The following is a 23,240-nucleotide window of genomic DNA, read 5'->3' as shown; positions in this document are numbered from 1 at the left end:
GAAAGTAACGACACTTTTGGGGATTTTCTTTTTGGAGATACGCTCTTATTTAACTCATGATGCATTTGTTGAGATATCAAAATCTGAGGTCCGTCAAGGTCGGGGTTTCCCCAGAGGGCCCTTTTTTTTATTGTGACAATGCAAAAACATAGTAACTGCCAAATGTCTTGTTTGCAGCATACAAATCTCTGACGGTCAGATCTGGCGTTTTGGTGTGTTTGCGGATCGTTTCTTTTTGCAGCCAGTTCTAATTTTTGCATGGTCAAAATTGAAACCACTCTCTCTCTCACACACACACACTCTCTCTCTCTCTCTCACACACACACAGTAGTATTCGTGGTGGGACCTACGCGTCTGCGGCGTGTCGACGGACACCTCGTTGGTGTACGCCCCGATCCCGTGCTTGCTCTTGGCGGCCAGCTGGAAGGTGTAGGTGGAGAAAGGCTTCAGGTTCTTCAGCAGGTAGGAGGTGGTGGGCTCAAAGCTCACTTTCTTCTGGAAGGAAGAGAGACGCAGAACGATGGAATACGCAGTATTAACTTCCCCCCCCCCCTCTAGGGTGTTCAAACAGAGCATCCGTCACAGAGCTCACTATTAATAGTAAGATCACTTAATCTTCTGTTTGGCAACCGTTCCATCTATTCATTAAAACAGTCATCCACCCAACCCTCCATGGATTTAGCTTTCCTCTCCGTCACCGGCTCTTATTTTACCTCCTCTGTGTCGTCGGCTCGTCGGTGGACCAGCTCGTACCCCGTGATCTGGTTGTCGGGCCCGCCCTGAGGCGGGGCGACCCAGGACAGCAGGATGCTGGTCTCGGACTTGGCCTCGCCCTTGAACTCCGAAGGCTGGGATGGGACTACGCAGGTTTGGGAGGAGAAAGAGGAAAAACAGGACGAGTAAAACCACGTTAAGGTACTTCATCGCATTGGCGCAGGTGTCTCGTCCCTCCGCTCACCTCCGGTCTTGGCTATGATCTGCAGGTCCTGGGACAGGGGTCCGTCTCCCACGGAGGTGAAAGCCAGCACTCGGATGTAGTAAGTCTTGTTGGGGGTCAGACCCTGGATGGTGATGAAGTTGGCGCTGCGCACCATCTGCTTCTCCCACTGACAAACGGAGGGAGACTCGAGCGTTAGACCCGATGCGGATCGGCATCGGCGGCCCGTCCGCGTGATAACAAACTCGGGGGACCCACCTGGTTGACCGGCAGCGTGTTGTCCGAGGTGTAGTAGACTCTGTAGCCCACCACCTGCCCGTTGGGCTCCTCCGGTTCGTCCCAGTGGATGATCGCCGTCGTGGTGCTCAGCATACGACCTCTGACCTGCACGGGGTGGAGACGGGAAACGGGAGGAGCTGTCATTGTCGGTCACAGAGTAACAGCGGGTACAAAAAAAAGCAGATTTTTTTTGGGAGTCTGCGTTGTCCCCCGACCTGCCGGGGCGGCGAGGAGGGCGCCTGCTCGGCCGTGCGGGCCTCCACCACCTCGCTGGACGGGCCCTGGCCGATGGTGTTGACGGCCGCCACCCGGAAGTCGTAGTGGGAGTACGGGCTGAGGCCGCCCACGCTGTAGCGCGTGGTGGCGATGCCGTCGATCTCCTTGTACGGGTCCTCGGACCCTTTGGCTCGGTGCTGGAGGAAGCAGAGGGGGAGGGGCGTGTTCTCAGCACCGCCGCCAACGACACACATGCATGCTGGTTCTGTTTTATATAGTGAGGTCAGAGAACCCTGAGGTCAGAGCGCAGAACCCTGAGGTCAGAGAACCTTTAGATCAGAGCAGAGAACCCTGAGGTCAGAGCATAGCACCTTGAGGTTAGAGCAGAGAACCTTAAGATCAGAGGATATAACCTAAAGGTTAGAGCAGAGAACCTTAAGATCAGAGGATATAACCTAAAGGTTAGAGCATAGAACCTTGAGGTTAGAGCATATAACCTAAAGGTTAGAGCATAGAACCTTAAGATCAGAGCATAGAACCTAAAGGTTAGAGCATAGAACCTTGAGGTTAGAGCATATAACCTAAAGGTTAGAGCATAGAACCTTAAGATCAGAGCATAGAACCTAAAGGTTAGAGCATAGAACCTTGAGGTTAGAGCATAGAACCTTAAGATCAGAGCATAGAACCCTGAGATCAGAGCATAGAACCTAAAGGTTGGAGCATAGAACCTTAAGATCGGAGCATAGAACCTTGAGGTTAGAGCAGAGAAACTTAAGATCAGAGCATAGAACCTTAAGATCAGAGCATAGAACCTTAAGATCAGAGCATAGAACCTTGAGGTTAGAGCAGAGAACCTTAAGATCAGAGCATAGAACCTTAAGATCAGAGCATAGAACCTTAAGATCAGAGCATAGAACCTTGAGGTTAGAGCAGAGAACCTTAAGATCAGAGCATAGAACCTTGAGGTTAGAGTATAGAACCCTGAGGTCAGAGAACCGTGAGGTTATATATTGTTCTTTTAGGACTAAAATGTGTATTTCAGACTCACATATTATGAATTTCTGATGGCAAAAGGTGTTTGCCATATCTGTCACATAATAATAATAATAATAATAATAATAATAATAATAATAATAATAATAATAATAATAATAATAAAAAAAAAGGATTTCTAGTCATTGTCACGGTGGCGTGGTGTTATTAAGGAGCGGCTCGGCTAAACTAAAACAAGCGTCAGGGTTCTGGTTGTGATCAGGGTTCTGCATGAGGTATCTTGGTGGCTTCATCACCATCAGGGAGACACTGAGCTGCTGCTCACTTCAGGCTGTTAATGATCATTTAAAAGCAGCTTCGGCCATCTTAAGTCCGTTACTCACCTGGATGATGTAGTAGGAGACCGGCTCGGGGTTGCCCGAATCCCAGGTGAGCGTGATGCTCGTGGCGGTTCTCTCCGTCACCACGGGGTTACCGGGGGCCCTGGGCAGAGCTGAGAGAGAGAGAGAGAGAGAGAGAGAGAGAGAGAGAGAGAGAGAGAGAGAGAGAGAGAGAAATCATGAAGAAATGATCTGATGGATCTCTTAATAACAGAACTTTTGCTGGGTTAAAGCGTTCAAACGAGAAGAGCAGCTCAATATCCTCTAAAATGAGAACATGAATCTCCAGAAACAATAACACGAATTGGAAGAAAAAAAGTGAGCATTGACCCTTTTAGGACTGTAATGATGACAGTCCGCCTGGTACTTTCTGTCTTATTTGTTAATAAATACGTCAAAAAATGTCCTTTTGGCCAAATTATTTTGCTATTTTTTCCCAGGAGAAATTTAACTTTCAAAATCTGGCAAGTATTTGTCATTATTATATGTTATAAAGGCTTAAAACAGTGTGTCCAGCTGAAGACAGAACACATTATTGCAGTACTCACAAAATATATATATATATTGTTATGGTAAAACTAGTTTTGCTTCCAGTTTGCATGTTACTTTCTGTCGCCGGCGACAGGCGCCGCGCTTAAAGGGAGTTTTGACATAGAAAAACATATTTCCCTAATGTGTTAATAATATTTTCCTTTCCTCTTCTGATTCTGAAGATCCTTCAGAAATCTGCACCAAGCCCATGTACTAAAAACACCTCTTACCCACCGGGTTATGTATTCATAACTAGTCTTACTTAAAATGTCTTTTGTGATGGAAATCTCCTCACGAAGCGCTCATTCAGAGAGCCGACAGAAGGCCAAGCTGTGGTTTTATCCTCTTACAAAAAAAAAACACTCTGCTCTTAAAAAAAAATAAAAAAAATAAAAAAGAAAGTCTCACTGGAGGCAAGGGCAAACCATCACTTCCTCTTTCGCTCACTTTCTCCCCCTTGTCCTCACCCATAAGCCTCAGCGCGCCATATTAACCCCCCCCCCACCTCCTCACCTTTCACGGTGATCTGCGCCACCGCCTCGATCACGCCGAGCGTGGACATGGCGACGCACGTGTAGTTGTTGGACTGCCGCACGTCGGTCAGCTCCAGGACGTTGCGGCCGATGGGCATGTCGTCCTCGGGCGTCAGGTCCTCGGCGCCGAGCATCCACTTCACGTACGGCATCGGCGAGCCCACGGCCACGCAGGTGATGTTGACGTTGCCGCCCGGCATGATCTCGCTGTCCGCCGGCGGGATGGAGAAGCGGGGCGGGACGCGGCGCACTGTGGACCGGACGGGCGAGAGAGAGAGAGGGGAAGAGAGAGAGAGAGAGGCGTTTAGAAATGCGTCACTGTGTCGCCGAGGTGCAGGACAATCAGCGTCCAGACACCGTGGATGACTAATTATGTGATCTAAAGATGGAGTTTTATGGCATTAAAAAAACAAACTGCAATCATTCAGACAGTCTGGAACATCACCGCTAGGGCACATGTGATATCCAAATGTTTTATTCATCCCTTTGAGGTGTGCGCCTTTAAATATTTAATGAACTGAGACACAAAAGATGCTCACAAAACAACTCACTGCAAACACACATGCACTCACAAGGGAGGAAGGAGGGAGGGTTAACAGATAAAAAAGAGAAATGCAGGGTACAGAGGGGCAAACTGTACAGGCAGGGTTTATAACCACACATAAAAACACACACACACACACAAACACAAAACGGCAGTTTAACAGAAGACAAGGAAATGCTTGGGGAGAGACTCGACAAGAGCCACACGGTCGTTACTGTACCAACCTTCTCGCAGCTCTGCAGAGGGGGAGGAGGAGGAAGAGGAGGAGGAGGAAGAGGGGAGAAAGAGAAAAAAGGAAGACAGAAATGTGAGGAGAGCAAAGAGAGGAAAACACAGCCAGTCCAAAGACGGGCCGGCGAAAACCTTTTGCTGTTTAAGGCGGCAAACCGCAGCCGGCTGTCTCCACGGACCGCCTGTCAAACACTCACCGAGCAGCACTGCAAGATTTCACCGGCCCCGCGAGCGCCGTTAGACGCACATCACTGCCTCTGTGCACGCGTGAGGGTGTGTGTGTGTGTGTGTGTGTGTTTGTGTGTTTTTCCTTTAGTGTAGCACCAATGTGTGTGTTTCTGCGCGTCCAGTCGTGTGTGTGTGTGAGTGCGTGTGTTTCGTAACTCCCCGGGAGCAATGTTGGGCGTCAGAAAAAGCACGCTACACTGCTTAAAGCCTTTATTTAATTCATTTATTTTCCCAGGGACGGGCAGAAAACGGAGCAAGAGGCCACGGGAATCAAAATGGCTTGCGTGTGTGTGTGTGCGTGTGTGTGTTTGTGTGTTGAAGGAGACAGACAAGGGCCCGAGGAGGCGAGATGCCTGTCAGATTTTTTTGGGGGGGGGGAGGGAGAAACAGCAAGTCTTAACCAGACAATGATTTGTTGTTTTTTTTTCTTTCTTTTTGCTCCAAAAGGTCTAAAGGCTAAGGAGGGAGGGCAGAGAGATTAACAGCCGGAGTGAAACATTCAGCTCGCCCTGAGCCGCCGTGAAGGAGCTCTCCTTTTATGGCGCCGCAGCTCAGGATTATTAAAACACGGGAAGTTTTAACGACGCCATAATCACACTAATATGACGAACGCACAGTCACAGCAGAGGACGTTATGTCAAAAAATATCTCCGAGGAATAAATAACTAATACTAATAAAACCAATCTGTGGTCCCCGACCACCGGGCCGCGGTACCGGTCCGTGGGTCCCTTGCTAGCGGGCCGCAAAGAAAGAATGAATGAAAAAAATAATAAATAAAAGGTCAGAAAAACGTTTTATTTTGAAAAAAGACCGGATCCATCCGCCTGTGCATAACCTCAAACGTAACCTCTTGACACGTGTTACGATAGTTACCCCAAAAATGAAACTTAAAAGTCCGTTTCAACTCTGTTTCTGGATTAAAATCAAGGCAGAGCATCCTTGAGATCACCAGCTCTGAAACGCTGCCTCCATGTCCACCATCCTGTCTTTGTGAAGCGAGTTTAAATGAAGCAGCAGACTGGACATGAAGGTGTAATTTACAGAGTTAACAACATAAACACACACACTAAGACGAGCCCGGCTCGTAGCAGAGGAACCGGCTCATAGCTGCCACTAACTCAGCGTAATGGTGAGTTGTATCTTCAAGCACTTTATAATTGCTTCATGCCGGTCGTCTAATTTTATTACGTCATATTTATTTATTTATCGCCCACACCGTGAAGGCCGGTCCGTGGGAATATCATCTGACATGAAACCGTCTCGTGGCTCAAAAAAAGGTTGAGGACCGCTGCTCTAATTGGACTAACAGGCTGTTTTTTGTGTGTTTTTTTTGTCCCCCTTCTTACCTCTGACGTAGAGGTTCGCCGGAGTGGAATAGCGCGTCCCGTCGCTGTTGGTGGCGACACACTCGTACTTCCCCTGGTCGGACTCCTCGCTCATCTCTATCTGGAGGGCACCTGGATGGATGGAAGGATGGAGAGGAGGAGAGAGAGAGAGAGAGAGAGAAAGAGAGAGAGAAACGCACAGAAGATAGCGAGGAAGAAAGAGCAATTACACGAGGGTGGAGGATATCAGATAATTGGGTTCAGTCCATAAATACACCGACACAGAAATGGTAAGAACTGCACAAAGTGTAAATGAATCGGAGGGAGTTTTTTTTTTTTTTCTCAGCGAAAACAAGCTGAACAAAAGGGCTAAAAAAATAAAGAAAAGAAGACCAAATCTATTACCAAGTTTCTACCATTGTCAGCAAGAAATGTGCCCTCAAAACAAGGGGTCAGCTTCCTGATTTAGAGACGGGGAAGGAAACAAAATGTAAAAAAAAAAAAGAAAAATGTAAAAAAAAGAAAGAAAAAAGACGGAGAACGTCGTCTTCATGCAAGAAACAAGTCGACCGAACGTGGAGAGGTCCAGGCACCAGTGCGCTTTTACTTTGTGTGTTTTAAAATCCTCTTGCTGAAAATTAAGATGCAGTTATATTAGGGAGGAAATCATGTGACAAAGATATCGCCATGGCGATATGATATCCCGCCTCCTCCCCCCCTCCCCAACCCTTACGGATCCACCATTGGGATCAGGAGTGTGATGTCATTTTAAAAACACACCCGATAAGGAGGTATACAGACATTAAACAACCTCAATAAAAGGCCACAGATTAAAAAAAAAAGAAGCAAAAAAAAAAAAGAGATTGTAACGACATACGGGAAGCCTTGGGAAGGGGCCGACGCTTTCTCTCTCCCTGGAAATAGAAAAACTGTCAAAAAAGTCAACCAGAGGTTTATTTTTATTTTTTTTAAAGATGGTGTTGTGGTAAGGCAAAAAAGCGCCCAGTAAAAACTTTATCAAAAAAGTGGTTGTTTGGGGCTTTTTATCGGTAATGAGAGAGAAAAGAGAAAGCAATGGTTAAAAAATCATGAAGAAACACGCGCGCGTGTGTGTGTGTGTGTGTGTGTGTGTGTGTGTGTGTGTTTACGTCTGCGTGAGCACACTAATGTCTGCACGTGTGTCTGAGTCTTCGCCATCTGGACCTTTCAGGTTGAGCGAGTTAACATCTGGGTGGGAAAACAAAACCGGGACGTTTGATTGGGCGAATACAGACGAGGTAGAAAGGAGCGGCACCGGGTCGAGCTCAGGATAAAGACCCTCACGCAGAGAGGAGAAAAAAGAAAAAGAAACAAAGAAAAAGGTAAGAAAAGATTTGTTTGTTTTTTAAAAAGGTAAAAGCGATAGTACCGCTTTTCCACCTCAAACTAAGCGACCAAGAAATAATCCAATATTCTGAACAAAGTCATGCTTTAGACTGAAAACAAAGTAGATGTAAAAAAAAGAAAAAAAAAGAAAGCAAAATGATGTTAAACTGGAAACGAGAGAGAGAGAGAGAGAGAGAGAGAGCACACAACATGGCGAGGAAGGAAGCGATGGGGGGGTTTCTCGTGTTGTCGAGCGGACGTCGAGGCTGAGATGAACAAATGAACGGATGAAAGAGAGGATGGGCGATGCGAAGAGGGGGGGGAGGCGATGGAAAAAAGGTCATAGCATAATGAATCGCTTGCTCAATTCCAATTCCCCCCCTGCTCTTGCACCTACTGCAGATCTGATCTGAAGCAGCTGGGCGAGTTTTCGGCCAATATGGGGAAGTCTTTTTTTTTTTTTTTTTTTTGGGGGGGACTTAAAACGTGGACGGGTTAATCCACCCCGGAGCTGCTTTGTTTTCAGATCCGCGAGACAAGTAAGGAAACCAGGGGGTAGGAAAGGAATCAGCCCCACTGTGTCATGTTGGTCCTCCCAGCAGTCTTACCTCGTATGGGCGTGCCACCTGAGTGGGCAATGAATGCACGAGATTAGAGAAGGAGAAGAAGAAGAAAGTGTTAGTACCAACGGAGGGAGGGAGTCGGGAGGGGGAGGGGTTTGGGGCAAGGGAGGGGGAGGGGCTGGGATGGGGAGGTAACTTGGAGGAGGAGAAGAATCAAATTAGAGAAGAAGACTCAAAATATAGATCCTTAAGAGAGAGAGAGAGAGAGAGAGAGAGAAGGGAGAGAGAGAGGCATAACAGAGAGAGACAGAATAAATAAAGACAGAATAAGAGGAGAGAGAGAGACAGAAACTAGAGTGACAGAGCTATAAGGAGATGGGTTATTGATTGGACTTCATTGACTTGCAGCAGGGGGAGATGTGGCTGCAGGAGTGTGTGGGGGAGGGGGTGGGGGGTATCTGCACTGCACTCATCTACGAGGTGGACCAGGACTCTAAGTGCACTTCCCTGAGACCGAACCTGAGAACCGTAACAGGTGTAACGACATCTTTGTGTAAATATGTTTATGTCACAAACAAAAGGAAAAGTCCCACGATTCACTACTTAAGGAAAACCATAAAAAACATGTCATTGTCTCGAAAACGTTGCACATTGATTTTTATTTTCTGCCGTTTCTTCCAGCTCCAAACCAAGTCTGACAGCCGGGGACATTTTCAACCATCAAATGAAAGAATACAACAAGCCATCAGCGGTAAATGTCGAGTGGACGTCTCGGCCCCTCAGGATCAAAAAGACCAAAGGATGTGTTTGTCGACTCCGTGTCGTAAACCTGACGGATGTTTGGTGTCGAAGGAGAAGGAGAAGAAGAAGAAGAAGAAGAAGAAGAAGAAGGAGCAGAAGGAGCAGAAGAAGAAGAAGAAGAAGAAGAAGGAGAAGGAGCAGAAGTAGAAGAAGGAGCAGAAGAGGGAGAAGAAGAAGAAGAAGAGGAAGGAGAAGAAGAAGAAGAAGAAGAAGAAGGAGCAGAAGGAGCAGAAGAAGAAGAAGAAGAAGAAGAAGAAGAAGAAGAAGAAGAAGAAGAAGAAGAAAAGGAGCAGAAGAAGAAGAAGCAGAAGAAAGAGCAGAAGAAGCAGAAGCAGAAGAAGAAGAAGAAGAAGAAGAAGAAGAAGAAGAAGCAAAAGAGGAAGAAGAAGCAAAAGAAGAAGAAGAAGCAAAAGAGGAAGAAGAAGAAGCAAAAGAGGAAGAAGAAGAAGGAGCAGAAGAAGAAAAAAAAGAAGAAGCAGAAGAAGAAGGAGCAGAAGAAGAAAAAGAAGAAGCAGAAGAAGAAGAAGAAGAAGAAGAAGAAGAAGAAGAAGGAGCAGAAGAAGAAGCAGCAGAAGCAGAAGAAGAAGAAGAAGAAGAAGAAGAAGAAGAAGAAGAAGAAGAAAAAGAAGCAGAAGCAGAAGAAGAAGAAGCAGCAGAAGCAGAAGAAGAAGAAGAAGAAGACAACGACTTTGAAGGACCAGGATGCAGCGAGGCCACTAACAGGGAGATCCAACAAATCTGGCCAACGAGCATGAAAGAAAAAGTCGAGGATGACGCCCCAAACGGTCCGGGTTTGCTGAACGCTCAAATTCTTACAGCGAGACGAAGATATGAGGCGATAAATAAGCAACGCAGTGACAGACTATCGATATACATATGAATTATTTAAATCAACACTGCCTCTTTTGGACGGTTTGAACTTCCTCCGCGAGCGCCGCTTCGTCTCGGCGATGGACGGACGTCATTTGCAAAACGCTGAGGGTGCAGTGGTGAAGACGCACATTTAGACTGCGTGGCATCCATCTTGCTCCCTCGCTCCTAACAGCGAATGACTGGGATCCACTTCACGGACGTCAAAAAGACTTCTTCAGATGGCTTTTGTGCAAGCGACAGTGCCAAACCCTGGCAGTTTACTACGGGACACTTTTCTTCCACTGCTTCACTCGTCTGTCTCGATCACGGTGACGTCAAAAGCCACGCGGTGCGCGGGTTCGACGTCTGGGAGTCGAGCGACCGGGTCGCCATCGATCGCCCTGAGGGCGGAGGCGGGGGCGGCTCCACCAGAGGCCACTAACCTGCCGCCCGACAGCCATCTGGAGCGGACATCTTATTGACTGGTGGCTCTCTAATGCGGCGGGGCGGTGGGGAGTGTAAGTGGGTGAGTGGATGACAGAGTGAGCGAGTGAGTGAGTGAGGGAGGAGGGGAGGGGGAGAGAGAATATTCGAATAAGTGGAAAAGTAAATAGGTGAGTGTGAGGAGAGAGTTATTTGTAATTGTTTCGGGTGTGGAAAAGGCTGCAGGTGCACAGGTGAGGGTGATACTAGCTACCTCTAAGGTGTGTGAGTATATATATATACATATATATGTATGGACATGTGAAATATAGAGACATATATTTGAAGATATGTGTGTTTTTTATTTGAATCAGATCTGAGCATCTGTGCGTGGTGTTATCTCGGTGTGTGACTGTTAGTAAAATGCATGCCATGCATTTTAATAACACCTCAACAGTGTAAAAGGTGAGCGGCAGCAGGAACAGTAGCAGCATTTAGTGAACAGTCAACAGAAGAGTGGACAGTGAGGGTGTGGGCCTCGGAACAGAAGCACTTACCAAAGGACTCTGTGGTTAAAAAGATACAAAGAGAAAAGAAACAGCATAGACATGGCATTACAATCGAGAACCATTGGTGTACACAGAGGAGTTGACTTAGAAACACCTTGAAAAAAGCAAGTGGAACTCCAAAAAAAAAAAAAAAGGCATGAATATTGATAATCTAAACAGAACTTGGTGCTTTAAAGCAATTTTTCGTAATCATCATGTAGAAGAATCAAAGCTAACATGCTAAATATTTGACATTTAAAGCTCCAACAATTGTGTAAATCCTGAAATTGTTTATATATATATATTTTTCTTCTTCTTATTGTTAAATAAATGTAAAAAAAAAAAAAAAAAGGAAGTCAGAGCAGGGCGTTAAGGGGTTAAGCCAGAGAATAGAAGAGAAAAGAAAAATGGGGACAGAAGCGAAGAGGTTGTTATCCATAAGGAAGCCAGAGAGTTGGGTGTCCAATCACAAGAGAGGGATTTTGGGGATCCAGAGTTGGTCCCCTGGAAGCAGGAAGAGGAAGACTGAGAAAGGAAGACGAGTCGGTTCACACACTACTGTGGCTATCGAGGAGCTGATTGAGAAATGATTTGTTCTCTGTGTGTTCGTCTTTGAGATTCAACACATCTACATCAATTTGATTTTCCTCAGACGTCACGGGTGCGACGTCCGCGAGTCAATTTCACACCCACGCGAGACGCACTTCCCATGAAATGAGGAACAACAGAAGGTTATTTGTTCGTTTTAGTCACAGCAGTGAGCCGTCTTGGAGAGGACATTCCCCTCGGTGCACGCCGCCATCACGTCGGGTTCAAACATGCCAATTCTCCCCCAGCAGAGGATAAAAAACACTGGAGACATTTTGCAAAATGTGAGAAATGAAAACCCTTTTTTGCTTTTTTCGTGATGGCGATTTGCACGAGGAAAGACCTCAGAGAGTTTTTGGGAAACGTTGGAAAGTTCACCGTTTGAGGCATTAAAGAAGTGAAGAAAAAAGTTGGCAACCACACACACGGTCAAGTCACACCACAGCGGCAGAGAAAACACAGCCAGAAACCACGGCAGGAAGAGCAGCAGTAAGAAAAAGGGGGTGAGCGAGGGCAAGAACAACACGCTTTGTGGGAACAGAAAATACAAAATGTTTTTTAGGGGGTGGGGGAGGAAGAAGGATCGGGTATTGAAAGAGGGATAAAAAGCAAAGTGGGAAAGGGAGGGGGAAAAAAATCAAAAAATCTGTAAAGTAGGAATAAAAAAAGCTTTGGATTGAGGTGAGAACAATGCAGGGATGAACAAGCTTTGGTTACCTGAGCGGAGCTGCTTGATTCGCCCGTTGTTATTGGACGTGTTGACCGGCAGGAAGTCCTTGAACCAGGTGATTTCTGGGTCAGGGTTGCCGCTGGCGGCGCAGAGCATGGTGGCGGTCCGGGAGCGCTCCACCACTTTCAGCTGGGGGCCCATGTCTATGGTGGGGAACCCCGAGGGCAGCTGGTCCTCTGCAGAGAAGATCAAGCGCACCAGTCAAACAGAGGGTTCAAAATGGGTTCATTATGCAAAATACAAACGTGTGTGTTGATGCTGGAATCGTCGATGATTTTTAGTCAACTTTGCACCACGGGTGCTTGATATGACCACGTTGGAAGCCGCAGTTCGTCGAGATGAACACGGTGGGGACATTTGAGGGCCGTGCTTACCTTTATGCTAAGCTAAGCTATCCATTTGGTGTCTGTAAAGTCTTGGGCACTACTCTGACAACAAATTTCCCCTTGGGGATTAATAAAGTATCTATCCATCTAGCTAAGCTAACGGACTGCTGGCTAAGCTAAGCTAACAGACTGCTAAACGGATAGATACGAGAGTGGGCGGCAGTTCTTCTGTGTGCAGTTTTACGAGTCATTTTTTTCAGAAAACACAAAAGACTTGACCAGATGTAAGAGAGGTGCACAAGCTGCCTCTAGAGACGATGCACAACAGGCAGACTGTAACGCCCGTCAAATTTTATTACGATCACTAATATTATGTTTGAGTGAGATTTTCATTGACAAAAATGCTAACTAAATTGCTAGCTTGAATGCTAGCTTCAAAATGCTATCTTGAAAAGCTTGTAAAAATGCCTAAATCACATTATCTTGTGACTCAGGCAAAATAAAAGGGCCAAAGTCACACTTGAGGATGTAGAAGACTTTACCAGAGGTGGCCAGTTTCACGAGGAGACGATTTAGGCATTTTTGTGTAAAAATGACTTAAGCCATTATTTTAGGAAGGTGACGATGTTCTCCCTGTGTGTTCCCCGGCTTTCTCCCACAGCTCCGGCTAATTGGGGAAATTGCTTTTCGCTTTGGCACACGGCTTCAGAGCTGAATGGACAGCAAGCAGCGAGAGCCACCGGTCCAGCGCGAAGAGCTCTTTAAAAGGGAAACAGGTTAAGAGTCAAGCGCAAGAGCGGAGTTTCCATTCAGTTCGGAGCCACAAAAGGTTTACGAATCGGCTTTTTGGGGCCCGGAGGCAGGGCCGGGGTCAAACAAAATAAACGGCATTTCACTCCACCTGACAAACCACCTCCCCGAAAAGCTTCAGGGGATCGCTCCTCCAATAGGAATCGATTGAGAAAATCAAACGCTCTGTTCCACCGGGAACAGCTGAGGCGCGTTTTGTCCCGCTCAGTCTAATGCACACAACCTTGTCGGGGGAAGCTCACCCCTGTTGCATGAATCACACACGGCGAGTCAAATAAAGACGCCTCTCTCTCTCCGCTGGGACCCCTTATTTTTGTATTTTTTTTTTTTTTTTTAAAGAGGAGGAGAAATCAAACGCGAATTCCGCCGACATCCGAGGCAATTAGATCAAGTACGAGGAGTCTCTCCGCCGCGATGAAGGGAAATCAAAGGCGGTGGGCTGACTCCATTCAGCTGAAGCGGGAGATTCGAGGGAGGGGAGGGGACAATGCTACGAGGAGGCGGGCGGATCAAAGACGTCTGAACTGAGAGCATACTGTATTCGCTGGTGGAATGAAAAGGGTTCGGAAGTGAATCAGCTTTAAAAAACTAATTCTGTACTTTGTTCAAGGCCGCACTTGCCGGCAGAGGTAGACTGTCAGATTCATGAGTCATCCATAATGGAGTGGATGGAGACGGTCGTGGTGAATGTGGAGCGATAAGCTGTAGGCATCCCTGCATGTGTTTGCATTTGATGTCGAAGGCAGTCTATTGTGATTTTCTTTTTCTCCCAGAATCCCCCGTGACTTCATCCCTCTCAACCGCACAGAGCCTCATTAATGGGAAATCCTAGCGCGGGAGCTCGCCAAGGAGATGCTAATTCTGGTACCAGCCCCATCCAACCATAGCCAACGCATCGTGAGACGCTAGGCTCTGCAAGAGCGCGCACGCGTGTGTGTGTGTGTGTGTGTGTGTGTGTGTGGGCTTTTAACAGCTCTGGTTTCAATCAATCGCAACGCCCCGACAAATGGAAACACGGTCATAATAAACCAGGAGGACAAGATTAGAAGGGGTTTGTGTGTGTGTGTGTGTGTGTGTGTGTGTGTGTGTGTGTGTGTGTGTGTGTGTGTGTGTGTGTGTGTCAGGGTGTTCTGTTCTGGGTGGACGAGCGGAGGAAGAGGGCAAAAGTGCAAAGAGAAAGAACGCAAAGAAAGAGTGACCGGAAGGAAAATAGAGAGAGAACAAGGGAGAGAGCACGAGAAAGGCAGACAAAGAGAGAGAGAGAGAAAGAGAGAGAGAGAGAGAGAGAGAGAGCACAGGGGACCCATACGGCATAGCAATCACGATTCTCTCCGCTTTCATTATGCAAACGCTTACTTCAAAGACAGCCCCTCGTAGGCAGCCATCATGCATTCCATTTCATCTACCTGGTGGGACGCGGCGCTGAGGACGCACCGCCATGATGCTACTCCCCAGGATCACGCGTCTGTCTTCGCCCACCACCAACACCACCAACACCACCAACACCACCAACACCACCAGCAGCAGCCCGCGCACACAGAAAGCGAGAGAGGGGCCGGTTGATGTGACAATACACACACACACACACAAAAAAGAAATACTCACACATCACATCCCATCCCGCCCCAGGGCAAAAAAAAATATCTTTGCCGTTTAGAAAAGCTGACAAAGTGCGAAGCGGGCGTTTAGGGAGCGATTGGATGGGCCGACGCACACACACACACACACACACACACACACACACAGAAACATGTTAACACACGCACACAACCAGCTCTCCTTTCATCCATCATGGGGGACAGGTGTAAGCAACACCAAATTGTGTTTGGGACAAAGCTGCTCCATCGTGCGTGTGCATGTGTCCATGTGTGTGTGTGTGTGTGTGTGAGCTGCAGAACAGTTAAGTACCCCCTGAGGTCAGAGCAGATGCGTAACCCCACACTCCGCTCGTCCACACACACATCCCGCCGTTTCGTTTTGGACGCGCTCCCACTCTTGTTTTCCACGGAGCGAGAGGTCCAGATGATTTCACAGCTCCTCCCCCCCCCCCGATCATGGGAATCACACTGTCCTCTTTCTCTTTAACGCCAGACCCGGAAATTAAATCCGCACACATCGCTCGCCGCGTTCGTCATCGGCAAAAATCGCCGGGGGGGGGTCGGGCCTGTTCGCACAAAGGAAAAAGAGCGTGGGAACACGGCAGCGTGAGCCGGATGCTCTCCGGCAGCAGCTCCAGGGAAACATCTGCACCTGCACTCGGACCTGTCGCTGTCATTCGTGACTGACGGGCGGAGGGGGCTGTGATGGATGCAGTGAAATGAACACTTGCAGCTGTACTGAGATTTACGCGCTGCTGCATTTTGTTCAAGTCTGGTCCGGTTGGCGAGGCCACAGGCCGGTTTTTCTCACGAGGCAGGTTGTGTGTCTTTTCTCAGGACTGCACTGCGAGTGCGTGGCAGACATGACTTTAACAACCGCGTCCACCACTTCATGGTAAGTAAGATGCACACGATGTGATGACAGGAGAGTGTATGAGATTATCACATGAGGGGGATAATTCCCAAATTTCAGTTTGTGCAACCGACTGGTTTTACTTTCCTAGTTTTTTCCATTCAATTTCCATTTTTATCTTCAAATTAAAGGATTTCGATGTTGGGTGTTTACAACCTGAGCGCCTGTTTTTTCTTCTTCTTTTCGTCCCCCCAATCAGACTTCACTGTCGCCATTTTTAGCCCTTTCGATTAAGGGAAAACACAAAAATTAGAACTGTCCTCAAATGCCAATTCCAATGGCCGACGTTGACAACGTAAACGCAGATTTATTCCTTTTGCGAGTGTTCGGTTCGTCCATTCTTCTAGGATGCTGTGGAAACATGGCGGCCCGCTCTGAGCGAAGATACAAAGTGATGAAACGTTTGAAACAAAGAAAATATCATATTCCATATCTGCCAATAGATCCCCCCTGAATGCCACACACAATATCCCTTTAAGGCTGGAAATAAGTCACAACTCTTTTGTCCTGGCGTACGCAGCATGGCGCACATCGACCACTTTGACCGAACCATGAATTATACAGTATCGGACTACGCACTGGATCCTGACTCTGAGGCATAATTGCTCTGGAGTTCATTATTATTTCAGCCATTGTCAATCTCGGCCGTTTACTGGAAGCCAAGATTTCAATTAGCCGGCTTCTAATCCGCAGTAATTAAGCCGGCTGACCTCAACACCGGATCCCTCCTGTCTGACAGACAGCCAGTCAGTCGGTCCGTCGGGGAGGCGTGACTGACAAGACTCTGTGTGTGTTGCCTAAATCTGTGTGTGTGTGTGTGTGTTTTCCAGCTGACATTTGGACTGACAGTATATCAGGGGCTATTAGCTGCTCCCAGGTGGCCTCTTAGTCCTCCAGAACACAATGACTCCTCAGAGGAGTAGAAAGAAGCTAATCACTACATAAAGACTCACTGTCTTAGATTGAGGATATGTGTGTGTGTGTGTGTGTGGTTTGCCTATGTGGGCATGCATAAGTTGTTACGGTCTCGATAAAGATGGAGATTAGACACGAGTGGATAGCTTCCATCAAGAGAAGCAGGGGGGGAAAAAATGGACTCAAAAATAGATGCAGGGACACGAGCAGAGATGCTGCCGCACGAGCACGAAGACAACCACGCGAGACAGGAAGGAGAATTCTGGACGGATGGAGCGGAGCGGCGCAGAAGATGCAAAGAGTGGTCCGGCGGTGAATAATTTAGAGGCGGCTGCGTAGTGGACCTAAGAGCATATGGGGAGGGCAAGGAGAGACGCAGGGAGGAGGAGAGGAGGAACAAAGTGTGAAAAAGACAGAACGGAAGGGAGAGCGAAGGAGGGAAGAAAACTTGGGAGACGAAAGACAGACGAGACAGAGGAGCGACGAGGAGAGTGGAGAGGAAGAGCTGCAGACGGTGTTATTGCCCCTCAGAGAGACAAGATGGTAGAACAATAGGCTGCGCGTCCTCCCCCCCCCACGAGCATGTACTGTAAAGGCTGGCGATGTGATTATCCACACTTGAGCGGCTTCACTCGCTAAGACACTCTTGAGCTTCAGAACTACCGGTACATAATGTTCTCCTAATGGACTCCACTAACACTAACATTGCCATCTGCATTAATGGACTCTGGCTAACAGTAAAAAAAAAAAAAGAAAATAAAAAGAACCCATCCACCGCCGTGGACCCGGGCTTACGCTTACACTTACACATGTGGTGTGAACACGAGGAAACAGCAATCCAGCCGCCGCCTTCTTCCGCTTAGAGGTTTTGATTTATTTTGTTACGTTTGGAAGAACATCGACAGAGACGTGTCATATCAGACAGACCTCATTTGGACTGGATTACATACTCTACTGCCTGACCTCAGGTTATAATCTCAAACGAAAGACCCTCTCTGTGTATTTATATGCAAATACTTCCCAGCCACTGGTCGGTTGATGTAAAAATACCACCAGTTTCTCTTCTGCTGCATCTAAATAACTTCTTTCAAATCAAATTTTATACAATTGCTTTGAAGTGATGTCATCCTTTTATGATTTTTTCGGGATTATACAGTTCTTTTGTTCCTATGGTTTTGTTTGTATATTTTATATATTTGTTTGTTTTGGCTATTTGTTTGGTTTGGTTGTGTTCAATGCTTTTATGGTCTGCCGCCATTTTGGTCATGTTAATGCTTTAATATCTGTGAAAGCACTTTAAAAACCCTGCTATAAAATAAAGTTATATTGTCATTATCTCGCTATGCTACGGCGGCGCATGTACGCGCCGCAGCGGCTGCTAGCTAACATGAATTACTGCTCTTTATATGTTGTTTTTGAGTATTAACGGCTGACAGAACCCGCTCTTTAACATCAGGAAAACGGAGCGTGGGGACTGGATTGAGTCGCCGCTCCACGGCCCACCGACGCCACCAAGCTGCCGGCCCGGGATAAGAGGGAGGAGACGGCGAGGTGGAAGCTAAGCTAACCCGCATATAGAAACCTGAGGCTACTCCGCTACCCAGGCCGCTGCCGGCAGCCGCCCAGTACAGTAAGATGGAGGAGACCTGGCTCCATCGTAGCGTCCTGGATCAAGCAGCACTTTGACGGGTGCAGGACTCTCCGGAGCTGGACAATGATGCTTACTGCTCCAACACGAGAGTTAATGGATCATGTTTTAATGTTTGTTTTTTATGATAAGTTATTGGCCATATTATCTTCCCGGTTAATGTTTTTTTGTTGCAGGTGTCCACGTTCCTTTTCATGCAAAAACAGGAAAAAAGAAAAGCTCTACATGGATGCACTCTTGCAAATGGGCTACAACTGCACCTCGCTGTGCATCCCTGTGTGTTGCATTACGACAATAAATGATCCTTTCATCCAAAACCTGATTAGGTGTGACTGCTCAGGTCCCGTCACAGGATGGACACGCAGGCACACTGTGGCCGTGATGCATGTCCAGGTATCGTGATTATTACTTATAATTAAGCAGCAATTACAAGAAAATGTGAGAATAAAAACTGTGTTTGGCAACACACTGACCTCGTAGCACGCTCAGTCGGGTGGAGGCGGTGAGCTCTCCTGCAGAGTTGGAGGCGTGACATTCGTAAATGGCCTCGTCCCTGGGGGTCCTCAGCGGCTGGATCCTCAGGACCGAGCCGGACCCGTCGTCAAACTCTATCACCTGTTTTGGGAGGAGGAAGACGGTAAAGCGGGCGTCAATCATTATCGAACAGCAACGATGGATCAGAATGTGTAAAGTGTGGCTGTAAAAAAAACAAAACACTGTGTGCTCTAACTCCTCATATCAGGCAACAAAACCAAGCCACAGAGTCAAATATTGCACTCGGGAGTTGGAGGAGACCAAAGACGGAGCTAAAAGAGAGTGAACATTCATTAGGTGGGCAGAAAGCTATATAATGATGTGTCCAGCTTGTTTCTGCTGCCTTCAAAGTGGCCAAAACAATCTTTAAAAATGGAATATATGAATGAATACATATCCCTGTGCTACAGATGCAGCGGTGGCAGGTTTGTTTAAATCAGCCAAAGCGTTGGACCCTGACTTCTGTTGCTGTTTGTTTGTAATAATATCTCCAGCATTGTCTGCAGCTCCATGATGAACAGTTACAAAGGTCCTGTTTCTAGTTTTTAATTTGCCGAGAGGGGCCGAGTCCGGGACGGTCGAGAGCACTGAATCCGGTTTAATCCGGCGCCGCAAGGACTTACCTGGACCCGCTAGGATCAATCGCTCTGCACGTTTAAATAGATTTCAAGTAGCAGCAGAAAAGCAGCCCACCGATCATTAAAAGTAACTTTTGACTGATTCCAAAGAACAGAGACGGTTGTGAATAAAATTGTCCTCGATTGTTCCCCCTCATGTCTTTTTCTTTTCCTATTTAGGATATGTAACAATTTTTTCTCTGAAATACTGGATCAGTAATTGCTCTTGCGTAAGTTTAATACATGCATGTACCAGATCTGGATGAGGTTTCCACTGACTTGAAATCCAATAAAAAGAAATCCCTCAAGTACTCTTGAACGTCAGGACAGAAAAAAAAAAGAAATATATGGCAAGTAGCCTGAGCTTATATTGGGGGGGATTAAATATAAAATATCTCCCCGAGTGATTTCATCACAAACAGGAACGGGCCAAGATGAACTTAAACCTGGGAGGAAACTGGACTTATTAAAGTGGAAAAGCACCCTGAGCCCGGGTGAAACTGACTGGGAGGAAGTGGGGGGAGTTCAACATCTCCATCTGAGAGGGACTCGTGAGGTGGAGAAGCAAATCAAAGGTTACTGCCCTTGGGAAACTAATAAAGCTGATCATATAAGAGCCTCATATAGTGTGGCCCGAGGCATCATCTGACATATTGAAAGAGTCGGAGCAGATAGCGTTTCACACGGCTGTATAACCTTTTCCGAGTACAAATGAAGAGAAGCAGGCAAACCGATCAAATCTCTCAACAGTTTAGCTTCGACTTCCCTTAAAACACAAGAGCCGTTATTGACTTAAATGCCAACTTAAAGCGCGATAGAAAACAGTGGCAACAACACAGCTTTCTCACGGAGGGCAATCGGATTTGTCAGCACACGTGTAGCGAATAGCATTAACGTTGGCGCTGTTCCCATTTGGGAAGCACGAGTCAGCGATCTCGGGAGCAGCAAACTGGCTCCAGCTTCATATTCAATGGACGAGAGGGACGGGTACTGATCGCCTCAACTTTGAGCGAGAAGGCAATAAAACGATTCCTGTGAACAACTGTCAGGGCAGTTTCTGAATAGTTTTCAGTCGGTTTGCGAATAGTTGACCGCGAACCCACTTTGTGTCAGGGGATGGAGGAAGTAGGACTAAAATGCCGTAGATAAGTCGAAAGAATATTCAATTTTAACAAAAAGGGTTCGCAAAAACAGGAACAACACACAGTACGAACTGACAAGGACACAGGAGACAAATAAGAGGCAGGTAATAAGACACAGGTGGACACAATGAGGGCAGCACAGGTGAAGGGAATACACAAACAGGAAGCAGGTAGACACACGATCCCAGACAATCACCCGGACAGGAAGTGCAGAGACGCACAGGACACAAGACTACAAAATAAAACAGGAAACAGAAAACTACAAATCATGACACGTTAAGCTCTACAGCTATTGTTACTGCGTGTCGGGCCCATGGATGTACCAAGACGACTGGAGACACCGTTTGACCTCCACGTATACAAAAACTTGTACAACTTTTAGGATTTAAAAAAGACGATTCAAGGGTTCGAACTGGCACGTTGATCCACACCTCCAAATACATCACCTGCTGATTTACAGACGTCTCTTTCCCAACGTAAGTCCATGGGGAAAAGTCTATTTAGGCTCAGTGGCGTCATGTGGTGGAGGTTGTGGTGCCACTGTTGGGCAAACTACATGAAGCCTGCTTCAAAGACATGCGCCCGTCAGCGGGGGACTTACTTACACTTGTGTACACCCCCTGCCATGCATTGTGGGCCATGCATATACTACTCATACATATCATATTCATGTAATGTGCTGTAACTATTACGTTGCTCATTGTGGTCACATGACATCTGTTGCTTCTGTCCATCCTGGAGAGGATCCTCCTCTGTTGCTCTATGAAGGTTTATTCCCTTTTTTTCCCCTGTGAAAGGGTTTTTACTATCTTTTTTTAGGGAGTTTTTCCTGATTTGATGTGAGGTCCTGGGACAGGATGTCATTTGTACAGATTGTAAAAGCCCTTCAAGGCAAATTTTGCATTTGTGATTTCGGGTTACAACAAATAAACTGAATTGAATCTCGTGTTTTTTTTTATGACAATCAAATTGTTAACTGTGAGAAAAGAATTTGAAGAAAAGGAAAACAACACAAACTGACAACAGTCATTCTGCTTCTTCCTAGACCGCCCTGCTGAACACAGCGGGGGGTCCACACACAGAGTCCCGGCTCTGTGGTGGCATGCCAAGCCATTACCAAGTCTGTTCCATCATGAAAACAAAAAGTTAGACTTCCTACATCAGTGTCTCAGCAGCGTACCTCAAATCTCTGGTTGCTGACTTTTTTGCCTTTCTTGTTCCAGACAATCTTGGGCTGTGGATCCCCCGCGGCCTGGCACACGAAGGAGGCCACGCCCCCCTGGACTCCTGTCTGATCTTCGGGGGTTCGCGTGAACCTGGGGGGTGCTGTGTGGAAGAAAAACAACAACACACGAGTAAAAGTTAGGCGAGGCTCGAACTCCGAATGTCGCCGTTTGCGTCAATGCTCTTGACGTACTTTATTTCCATAATAGTAGATGATGAACTTCATATTTTCAGTTGATGAGCTCCAGCAATCTGTCATTCACACGCCTGTAATGTTGTAAACCCTCTGCGTGGTTGTGGGAAAGGGGCACGCCATATAGGTGTGTGTGTGTGTGTGTTTGTGTGTGTGAGGCGGGACAATGATGCAGTTTTCCGAAAATTTCAAAAACAGTGACTGTGTGAAGTCTTGGAGTTCACACAAACTCTATCTCAGTGTACGCAGGTGGATTTGTGCGTCTTCCTTTCCTTTCCGCACACGCGTGTGCACGGTCCGCCATGTTTCCCGCCGCTGTCCGTGCACCACCAGAGGAGCTTAATATTTCTGTGCCATAAAGGATTTACGAAGACTTACTCCTGACATGACCACTAAAGCCCCTCATTCCGGGGACGCCAACAATATCATAACCACGGCCTCCCGCTGGATTGTGACATCACGACATCAAAAAAGATTCGGCACGTCAGTCACGGCACGTCACCGCCAGCTCGCCTAATGGCGTTCCAGCCAAACCAGAAAATCCCTACTTAAGGGCTTACCGCCAACCGCCCCGACAAAGGGAGAGAAATTGCTTTTTGCTGTTTTAAAAAAGGAGGGAGGAAGAGAGAGAGGAAGAGAGAGGCAGAAAAAGCTAAGCTTTTCAGAGGAGAGAGAGGGGGAAAAAAGCAATATGCGTTGAAAGATAAAGGGAACGAGCGAGAGAGAAAGACAGATGGAGAGAGGAATGGGGAAAGGGAGAGAGGAGCAGGAGGTGGGGGGAGAGAGAGAGAGAGAGAGGGAGAGAGAGAAAGAAAGAGAGGAATACAGACAAGGGAGGTAAAGCCAGATGTACCGACAAACACGGTCGGAGAGCCGCGAGCTGCCCGATCACCTCCACACCTCGCTGGCTCGCAGCCAAATTGACCTCAACAAGGAAGCAGAACAGTGTGTGTGTGTGTGTGTGTGTGTGCATCATCCCTGCATATGGCAGCTCACACACACACACACGCGCACAAACACACGGTTCGTCTCTTCAGAGATGAGTCGACGGACACGGTTCTGAGGAGCGATCAAAGGAGTCCGTCTCCTTCCCCGCAGGATCGGGAATTCAATATTTCGGACCGCGGCTCGAACGCAACGAGCTATCGGGAAGGCGGCGCAACCCGGGGCGCCGCTTTTTACTACTTGTCTGACGTATTCCACCATTGCTATAATCGCGCCGGCGTGCAGAGGGAGAGAGAGAGAGAGAGAG

The 23,240-nt window shown here is 47.2% G+C and overlaps 1 protein-coding gene across 25 annotated transcripts in view; it reads right to left on the bottom strand.

Annotated features, from left to right (window-relative positions):
• ptprdb (protein tyrosine phosphatase receptor type Db) overlaps positions 1-23,240 on the bottom strand; it is a 157,946-nt gene that overhangs the window by 31,547 nt on the left and 103,159 nt on the right. For 7 of the 25 annotated variants that reach the window (XM_068591835.1, XM_068591840.1, XM_068591843.1 and 4 more), the window contains 13 exons: positions 21,752-21,897; positions 18,752-18,893; positions 12,056-12,244; positions 10,760-10,768; positions 8,172-8,189; positions 6,220-6,330; positions 3,850-4,119; positions 2,809-2,918; positions 1,432-1,629; positions 1,196-1,321; positions 959-1,106; positions 714-859; positions 351-495 (listed from right to left, as the gene is read on the bottom strand). In XM_068591835.1, coding sequence (XP_068447936.1) covers positions 351-495; positions 714-859; positions 959-1,106; positions 1,196-1,321; positions 1,432-1,629; positions 2,809-2,918; positions 3,850-4,119; positions 6,220-6,330; positions 8,172-8,189; positions 10,760-10,768; positions 12,056-12,244; positions 18,752-18,893; positions 21,752-21,897 — 1,758 coding nt within the window. The remainder of the gene's footprint in view (positions 1-350; positions 496-713; positions 860-958; positions 1,107-1,195; positions 1,322-1,431; positions 1,630-2,808; positions 2,919-3,849; positions 4,120-6,219; positions 6,331-8,171; positions 8,190-10,759; positions 10,769-12,055; positions 12,245-18,751; positions 18,894-21,751; positions 21,898-23,240) is intronic. The other 18 variants (XM_068591841.1, XM_068591844.1, XM_068591846.1 and 15 more) reach the window with 6 other exon arrangements.

This window comes from Clinocottus analis, unplaced genomic scaffold (assembly GCF_023055335.1).
Source record: "Clinocottus analis isolate CAN_PGR_092001 unplaced genomic scaffold, fCliAna1.0.p SCAF_26, whole genome shotgun sequence".
Lineage (NCBI taxonomy): Eukaryota > Metazoa > Chordata > Actinopteri > Perciformes > Cottidae > Clinocottus > Clinocottus analis.
This window is presented reverse-complemented; position numbering and strand designations above follow the sequence as displayed.